The following is an 11116-nucleotide window of genomic DNA, read 5'->3' on the forward strand; positions in this document are numbered from 1 at the left end:
AGAGTCGGACATGACTTAGCAACTAAACAAGAACATGGGCCTGAGACCCACTGTGTTCCCATCTTGTCTGTCTTGCAGGCACACGCTGAGGTTCTGGAATGCAGCTTTTTTCGATGCTGTCCACTGTGAGAGGAGAAAGCGGTCTCCCACGACCAGGTAGGAGCCAAGTCCAGGCCTGCTTTGCCTTGGGGAAGAGGACCAGGGAGAGGCTTTTTTGTCCCGTTTCTGAAGAGGAGAGCAGAAGGACGGAACAGCTGAGTCCTCGCGTCTTGTGTTTCTTCCTCGAACCCTTCTGGCTCCAGTGCCCTGCAAGCTGCCTGAAGGGTCCTGGGCGCACAGCTTCCGGGTGGGGGGCCCAGCTTGCATGAGCGCTTCTCCCCCCTGGGGCTCTGGCATGACTTGGCCTGACCCTCCTCAGAAATGCGAACTCCCACTGAACAAAGCTCCCGGGGCCCCCTCGGACCCACTCTGACTGTCTCTGTAAGAACCCAGGCTCCTAAGCTGGGACCCTGGGTGCAGGATTCATGTGTGAGGAAGGCAGTCGCTACTTTCAGCTGCCTCCTCTGGGCTGCAGCTTCCCTAGGGCCCCTTTGGAGACCCCCCTTTGTAAACTATCAGCAGCGAGGAGTGTGCACTGGGGCTCAGGAAGCCAAGGTTGGTGCCTTCTGTATGCAGCAGTGGGACGGGGAGGAGGCAGCAGCCTCCCAGGCCTGGGTCACTTTATCGGCCCCTCCAGTCATGGCACTTTGAAGTCTCCGCATCTCTTCTCGTTAATGAGATGAACCCCCTTCTTCTCTAACACTGAGGAGACCTCAGAACCTTTCTCCCGGCAGGAGAGAGGGCAGAGCCTGCTGGTTAAGACTTCAGTCCACTGGCACTTGGGGGATCTTAAGTGAAATCTTTCTTTTCGGGGGAGAGTCAGTAAACCCCCATGGGGGTGGGATGGCCTGCTGCGGCTGTGTGTCCTGGGAGGCAGGGGAGCACATGGGGAGAGAGGTCCTGGACCATTCCTTAGGATTCTAGACAGAATTCTCTGCTCTGCTGGGAGACGCAGATGCAGGAAATGCCTGTAGGCGAGGGGGATCTCGTGTTGCTTTGCTCTCCGACTCCTCGGCCAGCGCCCCCCACCCACCCGGAACCCTGTCTCCATCTCTGTCTCTGCTGTGATAACCCTCCTTCTGCGCTTGCTCTCTTTTTCCATCCACATATCTTGCATGAGTTTGACATGTTCCTCTGTTTACCTGTTTCTGCTGCCGCTCCAGAGGGGATGCTGGAGAGGAGGAGAAGAAGAGGTGTGTGTCCACGTGCCTGTCCCTGGACAGTGCGGGGGCCCTTCCAGGGTCGCTGGGGGAGGGCACCCAGGTGCACGTGGAACTCACAGTTGGCGGGCCCAGAGTTGGGACAGGCTGGTGATGGTGGGGAACTTGCCCACGATAGAGACCTCGAAATGGCCAGGAGGCAGACACAGCCCCCCAAGAACCCTGCAAGGCCTGGTGTATGTCCCAAGAGGAGGGGACAGTGAGGTCTAGAAGGTCAGCTCTGACCGTGAGTGAGCCAGCCTCCATGGGCCACTTTGACCCTCCGAGCAGACCCTGAAACCACACCCTCAGGGTCACTTGTCGCCCACTTGGTCATTGATCCTGGCTGGAGCTGCCAGTGCAGACAGAGGACCTGTCTCTATAGTCATGTCCAGAGGCGTGCGGGCTCTGGCAGACCCTTGCCCACTCGGACGAGTCTGAGGGTCCCAGAGAAAGGACAGCTGCCCCGTGCCCCCCGGCCACTGAGTGATGTGGGGCCTGTGCGTGTCAAGGGGCCCCTGAAGGCAGATGTCTAGGACCGGCTGTTTCCTGCGAGCCCACAATGGGCTCTGACTTTGTTTGAACTTGATATGTGTTAGAGTTCTTCCTAAGATATTTTTAGAGTTAAAGGCCTGCCTATTCAAAATATAATTTCTGATACAGTGCTTTTTTAAAATTTGGTGGAAATTTCCCAAAGCATGTTTCCTTTAATCAGTGATGTATTTTTAGTGCTTATTGTTCTATGTGAAATCTTGTCTTTTTTTTTTTTTTTAATGCAGCCTTATTATGGCTTTAAAAGGAGCGCTTAAGCACAGCAGCTACCTCCGTTCATAAAAAGCCCCCGAGTTCCCACAGTCTCTCTAGAGTACAGGGTGATTAACCAACCTTCCCGGAGTGAGGCTTTCCAGCACCGTGGCCGAGGCCTGAGACGGTCAGAGCATCATGGCCTCTGAACCTCGTGAGGGCAAGTGAATCTCTGGGCCTGACAGGCCTCCCTATCCAGGGCTGGTGTGGTCTGGCCATGCATCTCCCAGACCTGCCCCCCAGACACCCCGAGATTGGGGGACCAGAGTTTGGCTCTGGGTCCTTGGGCAACCTTGTGTCTCCAGCGTGATTTCTCTCTGACAACACCGTCAGCATCCTCTCTGTTCTCAGGAGCTTCCTGTTCTGTAACCTGCTCGTCACATCCAGATTCTCACTGTGGCATCTTAAACACATGACCTGCCCTCTTGTGGTATTAGACTTCCACAAGTACAGGGCGTTGGACTCAGTTTTGAAGCATTGATTTGATTGTAGACATTCCCTGATGGACCTTCTGCCTATTTCGTCAGAGATCAGATTAAATGTCCCAACTCTAATCCTCACCACAGCAAAAAAAGTCACCTCTGCAGCTACTGTCAGGACTTCTGTGCTGCACAGCGGCAAGGGAGCCACTTCCACATGGGATGGGGTTGTGCAGTGCACAACCTGTGCAACTGTACCCAGCAAGCCTGGTGGTGGTTTGGGAATGTAATGCCTGGACAGTCCTAAGGGTATCCACCAGGGGAAAGGGGATGGGAAGGAGCGTGGAATGGGATTAGCATAGTACCTGGAAGCACCTTCCAGGTATCTTCGTGGACGTTCTGCTAGCATGAGGAGACTGGAGTGACACCTCCTCCTGCCTCTGATGCGCCTTGGTGTCCTGTGGTTCCCACTCAGCTGCAGCAGCATGAGTGGGCTCCGTCGGCCTGAACAGTGGAGAGGAGTCGAGAGTTGATGTTCTTGGTTCTGTTCCTCTTCCTTTGGCTTCTCCATCACCCTGACCCCCCTCATACTCCCTCTTCTCTCCCTTTTATCTTTTTTCTCTCAACGCTGTTTTAATCAGACTCCTCGTCCAGAGTGTAATTCTTCAGGGGAAGTAGGCATCTACTCATTTTCCAGGTGGCCATGTGGCTGTCTTGCCTGGGGGGACGGGGGTGGGGGGGTTGAGGGCTAACTTCCCCGGGCCACTGAGAATAGCGGTGCTCTGCTGTAAGGGAAGGGGCTGATGCCCTGAGGGATTGGGTGGATTGGGCTCTCACTCGAGGACACAGCTCCTCAGGCTCTGAAGAGCACCCTGCCTGCCTGAGCCCTGACACCACGCTCCTGCACGGAGAACACCCAGCCTGGGAGCCGCACGGGCCGTGGTCCCTCCTCGCAGGGCTTCCCATCTCTACATAGAGGCTTTGCGCCGTCTTCACTGTGATCACAGGGTAGCAGTCACCGGCCCTGGGGCGGCCATGCGGGGCGGGCCTTGGCCAGGAAGAAGCCAGGAGCAGGGTGAGTGGCAGAGCTGGGCCAGCCAGGCGGGCAGCATGTGGTCAGAGGCTGCGGACCCTGCCGGAGAGCCCGAGGCCTGGAGACAGTGGGCGGGGAGCCCCAGGGCCACCTCCTTGCTGGGTCCTTGACTCGCACTTTTGTCAGACACTGGTGGGGCCCTGACCTCTGCAGTTGTCCCTGCCTGTAACAGGAGCTGTGGCCTCCTTTGTCCTTGAACCTTAGAAAAGGTGGGGGACAGGATTCTCATCTCCTAGCAAATGTTCTAGGCGACCGCTAAGCGCACACTGTCTTGGGGCCCTGGGTCTCATATCTGCCAGGACAAGGTGATGAGTGTGTGTGTCTCGCTCCCCCGCCTTTGGGAAGGCTTCTTAGAAGCAGTGCCAACAGCTCTTCGGCCCAGGAGTCCCCTCTGTGTCAGGGAAGCCAGCACCTGTAGGTCAGAGCAAGGGAGGGTCGAGCGGTGGGGACGCGGGCCTGAAGCCCCCCGCTGCCCCTCCTGTGCTTGCAGGGAGAGGTGGTGCCACATGACCCAGGAGGAGCGGGATGACAGCCTGCGGTTCAACGAGAACATCACCTTCGGGCAGCTGGGGTGAGTGCCGCCACCCCGGGGCACCCGGGACGAGAAAGCGGGGCTGGCAGGGCCAGGTGCTGACACCGAGGCCCAGACTAGTGAGGAGGGGCCGGGAAAGATGCTCCTGGCGGGGGCTCCACTGGGGGAGCGCCACTCGTATGATGTCACACGCCCCTGACTCAGGGTTGTTACCACCGTGAGTTCTTAAATGTCTCAGAGGCACACGAGTCACTCCATTTGGCCTCCACACTGTTTCACGGTGAGCGAAGCTGGCTGGCTGAGGAGGCAATTTGGTTTTTACTTCTTTCTAATGATCCCTGGCAGGCTGCCTGTTGGGCCCCGGCTCCCTTCCCCCCAGCCCGCCCCCCGGGAGGTGGGAGGGGTGCCAGCTCACGGCCATGTCCCCCCAGCACGTTCACACACAACATGCTGGCTTTCGGGCTGAACAAGAAGCTGTGCAACGACTTCCTGAAGAAGCAGGCGGTGATCGGCAACCTGGACGAGGGTGAGTGCTAGCCAGGCTGGCGGGGTGGGGGTTCGGGAGCAAGTGGGCTGCATGTGGGATCCCCATCCCAATCAGAGAATTACCCCTACTTTACTTCGAAATGGGACATTAAATGTTCCTGCCTGCCTAAGTGCATGGGACACTTTTCCTTCCATTTGGAAACCCAGTTCTGTTAGATAGGACTTGCTAGGGGTGGTGGGGGCGGGGTGGCTCTGCCCGGTCAGTGCTTAAAGGCAGGGCCCAAGTAAAGATATAACTTGGCACTCAGACTCTGACCTTGAAAATGGGCAGACTCTGGCCCCGAGTTGCCCTCCTTCTAAGTGACCAGCATATGGCCTGCCTTGGTTTCTTGAACCACACTGTCCTGGGAGGTTTGGGGGTGGGGAGGGGCAGGGGTCCTGAGGTTGGTTTTTCTAGAATCTCTGACTTCTGTAATGAAAGGAGATATATTGCTGATGTCAACTTCCCTAATAATCAGCTGGCCTTTCTGCATCATCCCACATGATGGGGATGCCTCCTCCTCGTCCCCCAAAAAGCCTTCCACATAGACATGTATTTGGCTAGACCAGTATTATCTAAAACTCCACCCTGCACCAAGTCAAAGAGGGCCAAGGACAGGCGGCCTCAGGAGGTGCCCTGGACAGCCTCACAGTGCTGTCACCGGCCCTGTGGCCCAGCACGGGGCAGAGCACCATCCCCCCACCACGTGGCCCCTGCTTGGCCCCCAGGACCCCAGCCTGGCTCCTGTGACACGTTCCTCTCCCCACACCAGGCTGCTGGGCCCTGCCGGCCTGCCTTCTGTAGCGTCATTTCTGTGGGAGGATGCAGCCTGGTTCTCAGGAGCCCACCTCCAGGCCGCAGGCACACCTGCGGAAGCTCGCTGTCACCATGCCTGTGAGAAGACCCTGCCTGCCTGAGTCTCCCTCTCCCTCATAAGGAATAACGTTGTTCTCGCTTGCAGAGCAGTACAAGCTGCTGAGCGACCACATCGAGCAGATGGCCACCGAGTAGGCCACAGGAGGTGGCCCAAGACTCCCCCAGGAGGACTGCGGCTGGCTCTCACCCCCCCTGCATGACATCGGCAGCACCTACGCCGCCCTAGAACTAGCGGTTAGAAGAAGCTGGTTGCCCATCCTCCCCACCTCCCTCTGCCTGTGTCTCCCCCCCACCTGCGTGCCAAAGTGCCCCTGGGATTACACAGCTAAAACTGAGGTGACTGTCCATACCCCCGAGTGGCAGGCCTGCAACATGGGACCGAGGGGGCACAGGAGGAAGGATACTGGGTCCAGGGCGGGCACGTGTCCATCACAGCCTCCTGCTGAGAAGACGGGGCGTGTGGGAAGGTAGGGAAGGGCAGCTGTGAGCTGGCACATGTCAGTCCCACGCCAGTGACACGGGGCAGTTGGGAGTGAGGATCTGGGCCCCTCCCCGCAGGGTGGGACTGGGTTTCTCCCACAGCCAAGCAGAGCGGGGGTGGCCTCTTGAGTGTCAGCCCAGGCTGGTACTAGGTCCCCTCTCCGTGTGACAGGAAGCCCCCAGAGGAGAGAGACACCCTCTGTTTCAGCGTGAGAGAGAGACCGAGGCAGTGGACGGCTTTCTTGGCTGCAGAAGGCCCAGCCACAGTCAGGGGTGGGGGTGCCCGGGGATGTCGCAGCTCCGAGTAGCTGTGTTGAACCCACGCGGCCCTCAGGTGTCTGTGTGAAGCGTCTGAGATGTTCCTGGTCAGCTGACCACTTCCTTCTGGGGCAGAGAGACTTCCACCATTCGCTCCCTGGGGCCGTCTGTTCCATGGTGAAGCCCAGAAAACAGAATTTTCTTCAGCAGCTTCAAGACATCTGCCCTTTCTAAAAGCAAACAGTGCTGCTCTTTATTTTTAAAAGACAGAAAAATCTGTGTCAGTGTTACAGGCATCGTGGCCCAGGCGGCTTCTGGTGAGGACTGTGCAATTCGCAGGGTCAGGCCCTCCATCCCGGCCGCCTGGGAAGCCTGCACCATCCGCTGCCCGAGCCCTCAGGCCGCTTTCCCGAGGACTCTGCAGACATCCCCCTCGCCCTCTCGGGTGCTGGGAACCAGGGGTCCTCCCCGCAGGTCTGTCCAGGCACAGCTGCCTAGGCCGAGGGACTGCAGTCTGGCGGCAAGCCTCCAGCATGCTGGCTGCCCTGGCCAGCCTGGCTCCAGGGCGCTGGCCTTGCGAGGCCAGCGGGGCTCTGTCCTTCTTGCCCTGGCCATCCATCCCATGTTGCACTCCACCTCCTGCAGCACGACAAACATGTCCAAGACTCAGCCCTCCAGGCGGCACTTCACAGGTTCCCTAATGGGGGATGCCTCCCTGGAACGTTCCGGAGAAGAGCAAGTGTTAGTTGAGCTGAGGAACGCACGTCCTGGTGATCATAAGAGAGGCGATGGGAAACACGCAGAACCCGAGTGCATTGGTGTGAGATGTCCTGTCAGGAGACTCGGGGTGGGGGCTTGGGCTCCAGGAGCCCCGCTGTGTTCATGACGGCACACACACCCATGGGTGTGTGTGTGTGTGTGTGTGTGTGTATGCTGGCAGTCTCTCTGGCCACATCACTGAACAAAGCACAGTCATGTGGCTGGTTTGACTGTCCTGTATTGGGGCAGGCCACACCAGCTGTAAACCGGCCCAGTGATTGGATATGTCTCTCCTGAATGCAGTTCAGAGAGTGCTGAACATCCAGCTCACGAGTGTGCAGGCCCTGCTCCAATGCCTGCTAGAGGTGATGCTGCCCCTCCTAAGATGTTCAACAACCCCCTGATGCTCTGTGCTGCGCCCCACCCCCCATTAAAGTCAGGGCCATGCCCAGTGAGCAGCTTGTCTGAGGCCCTCGAAGGGACATCTCTCCACTGCGTGTCATAGGCTTTCTTAGTTTTTTCTTAGTGGTTAGTTGAAATGCATTAACACTTTATTCTAAGGTGCCCAAAAGACTTACCTTTGTATATATAAGATTTGTGTGGAAGTGTGATTCACTCTGATTTCTGGAGGAAGACAGTAGCTTCCGGGTCTTTCCAGGGATGCTGGGGAGTGGAGGGCTCTTTCCCCCTGGGTGGGGAGGGAGGACCCATGCAAACAGGGAAGGAAATGCAGCTTTGACTTCTCTGGGCTTTTCCAAGCACTTTCACTTCAGGATGATCCTGAGACCTTTTTTTGTTTTTCCCATATAGGTCTCTTGCAATAGCAGTTGAAGGTAGAAACAAGGGTGGCTTTGGGTCTTTTCCCCTCCCCTTCTTCATATATTAGTAGATCCAGCTCCTGAGAGAGTTAAGTCTGACCCCAAAACTACTGCCCGAAATGCTGAGCCCCATGAGTGGACACCACCAGAGACTGTGGGCCTCATGGAGTGGCTGACGAGGTGGCTGGGAGGCTGCTCTGCTGTCTCCTCTTGGTGACTGTCTTTCTCTGAGCATGTCACCTCAGGGTGTCTGGCCAGTATCACCCGGAGGAGGCACAGCGTCCCTAGCAGAAGCCAGCCGCTTGCCTCGCTGACACTTCCTCTCTGTGACGTGATCTTCCTTGTGAGGCCCGGCCAGAGCAGACAGACCCAGGTGGGCGCTCAGAGGTGCCAGCGTGTGAAGAAGTCTCACCCACCACATGCCCAGGAGGCTCTGCAGAAAGCGCTCTGCTGGCCCTTCCTGTAATCTCAGGAACTTCCTGTAAACTTAGACTCAGGGCAGGAAGCATCGGGTCGTATCCACAAGGAGAGTTTCCCATCCCAGCAGGTTCAGGGTCCCAAGCCGGAGCTTCAAAGCCCTGCGTTAGCAATGACATGGCGGGTCTCCTGCTGTCTGCCCTTCAGGGCTCTGTGAATGTAATGAGCCCAAACAGCTGATTCTCCCAAGTAAAAAGTACCCTGCTTTGCAAACAGGATTCTGTTGAGATGTGGCTTTGTGTGTCTTCATCCTTTGTTAGAGTTCTAGCAATATTGATAAGTGTTTAAGAGGGGCGTGCTAACATTCAGATTGTATCTGCTGTGTGTGCATGTTTAATCAAAGGCAGGAGAATCAAGTTCTGATACTGTAAGTTATTTGTACAGTGAAATGGAGTAGACCGTGATTTTCCTATTGCCAAAAAACAAAACCAACCAGGCTGAGGAGCTCTTAATCTACCAAAAGGAGGACTAGAAAGAGAGTTCAATTTCTGAGATTTGTGCTCCAGTGAAACCTGGGAGGGTCAAGATCACAGGTGAGCCCACGCTGGGTCAAGGATGGAGCCCCAAGGATGGAGCCCCAAGGATGGAGTTCGAGATGCCGCCTGACCTCTTTCCTCCTTCCCGGAGCCCATACTCACCTCTCCCTCCCCAGTTAGATGGTGACTTCCACTGCCGTGGAGAGAAGGTGGCAGCCTTGAGGTGTGTTTTTCTGCGGACTGTTTTAAGTGGGTTAATTTATCACCCAGAGCACTGTATCCCAGCCTCCTGATGTGAGAAAAAGGTGTGTTCACACCACAAAGGAGTCTGTCAGGGGTTTTGTCAAACCCAGGTGACCACAACCGGAAGTCAGGGCCGCAGCTTTGAGCCTGACCTTCCTGGGTGTCACTGCTCCCTGAATAGCTGGCTTTTCAGTTAGGGAGGATCCGGCAGGCCCGTGTGTGTGGTCAGATAAGCCGTGTGGCCAAACTACCTACAACCTGAGACCACTGGGCAGCCAAGGGGCGGAGTCATTTGCCAGAGGAGTGGGGAGACTGGGAAGGAAGGGGAGGGCCCTGCTGCAGCCTCGGGGGAGCGGGCAGCAGCTGGCCATCCCAGGCTGGTCACCCCACTGGCCACACACTTCTTTAGCCACAGACAGAGCTACGGGTTTGCGGGTCCACAACCCCTTGGCCCCAGGGTTCTTGTTCTCCCACACACAGCCTTTTAGTTCCCTTGAGCCGCTGCTCCTACCACTCAGAGGTCTCGCCTGTCTTCCTGTAAATCATTTATTCCTTTTTATGACTCTCGAGGTGAGATCAGATTGACAAGCTTTTGACTTTCCCCTCTCCCCGCCCCCCTGCAGAGGAATGGTGTTGGCGACAGCTCCCCTAATTGGCTGGTGTGCGACACTCAGACCTGGGCTGGAGCCGGGCCTTGCTCAAGCCACATGCCGCAGTACCTCCCTGTGGCCGTGTGGCTGGGAGTAGGGCTGTGAGGGTTATCCAGATAGCAGAAAAGGGGAGCATTTCCAGATGGTTCCCATCCAGGGGTACCCATCCAGGAGCGTCAAGATGCTCCTTATGGCTCCCCGGGCCTGTTCTGCCGCTGTCTTCCTGCTGTCCTTCCCCAAGCAAGCGCCTCAGACACTGTCTGCCTTGTCCCTAGGTGCCCTGGCTCCGGCCTGTGTCCCCAAGTCGGCTGGTCAGTCTGAGCTTGAGACGAGCAGAGAGCTGGGGAGGGGACCCTCCCCCTGGCTGTGTCCCCAGGATTCAAGGGGCCCCGCTCCTGCTGTAGAGTTCTCAGTCAGAACGGTCTGGGTTTGCTGTGTTCCCATCGCTTCTCACAGGACCTCTGTGCAGGCGGGGTGACCTGCATCCTGGCCTGGCCTGCAGGGTCAGACCAGGGTGCTGTCTCCCACCGCCCTCCTGAGTGGTGTGCTGAGCTCGGAGGAGGGCTCCTGCTGTTGATGCCCCTTGGAGCCTTAGGGGGGCTACATCTGTCCTGTCCTTGGTCCAGGATGATACACTTGTGGAAACAAAAGAGAAGTGCTCAGCGGGCTTCGGTTCCAACGCACGGGCCCACATGAGGGCCCTGGTCTGTCCCCGTGCTGGAGGCTTGGAGTCCCATGGACACCTTGAGAAGGACAGGCCAACCAAAGGAGATGGTCACACTCAGACGGCAGGCCCTTCCCCTTAAAGTGTGAGAGAGCTGCGTGGCCCTAACTGTGGCCTCTGGGGCTGCAGCAGGGTTTCCCACGTGCTCTCCCTGTTTCTCTCTCGCCCGTTGGTCTTGGACTCGAACATCCCATTGGCCACTTCCACACATCGCCCTTAGTGACCCAGAAATCAGGGTCAGTGATTCGAGTGTGTTATGTGTACGGTTTTGCAGTCTTATATCTCATGAGGTTGTGTTCTACAAACTGTTTTCAGATGGAGAAAATTTCAAGACTGAGCTCTCAAAACAGCGCTAAAAATCAAAGCTGTTTCCTGTGAAGAAAAAAAAGTCCATATATTGCACCTCAGATTGTCAGAAGGTGGAAACTGAAATAAATTATCTCTAAAAAGGAAGTCAGTCTGTTGATGTTGAATTTTTGTTCTCACATACCCATGAGCACCTTTTAAAATGGAATTTGCAATCTTCTCACTGACAGCAGTGGCTTTTCAGAAGAAAACACTATTTTCTGGGGTCAAATAGTCGTTCTCCCCACTTAGCGAGCAGCTGAGTATTATGTAGATATGTGTGTGTCTCATGGGAAGACTAATGGGCAGAAGCATGTCCACTGTGTTGCCGCTGGGCG

The 11116-nt window shown here is 56.5% G+C and overlaps 1 protein-coding gene across 5 annotated transcripts in view; it reads left to right on the forward strand.

Moving 5' to 3' along the window:
* The window catches only part of KIAA0513 (KIAA0513 ortholog), a 59815-nt gene extending 48929 nt beyond the window's left edge, over positions 1-10886 (forward strand). For all 5 annotated transcript variants that reach the window (XM_065925123.1, XM_065925126.1, XM_065925125.1 and 2 more), the window contains 4 exons: positions 79-156; positions 4105-4185; positions 4578-4672; positions 5634-10886. In XM_065925123.1, the coding sequence (XP_065781195.1) occupies positions 79-156; positions 4105-4185; positions 4578-4672; positions 5634-5683 (304 nt within the window). In that variant the 3' untranslated portion in view covers positions 5684-10886. The remainder of the gene's footprint in view (positions 1-78; positions 157-4104; positions 4186-4577; positions 4673-5633) is intronic.
* The last annotated feature ends 230 nt before the right edge of the window (positions 10887-11116 follow it).

Source organism: Muntiacus reevesi, chromosome 2 (genome assembly GCF_963930625.1).
Source record: "Muntiacus reevesi chromosome 2, mMunRee1.1, whole genome shotgun sequence".
Classification (NCBI taxonomy): domain Eukaryota; kingdom Metazoa; phylum Chordata; class Mammalia; order Artiodactyla; family Cervidae; genus Muntiacus; species Muntiacus reevesi.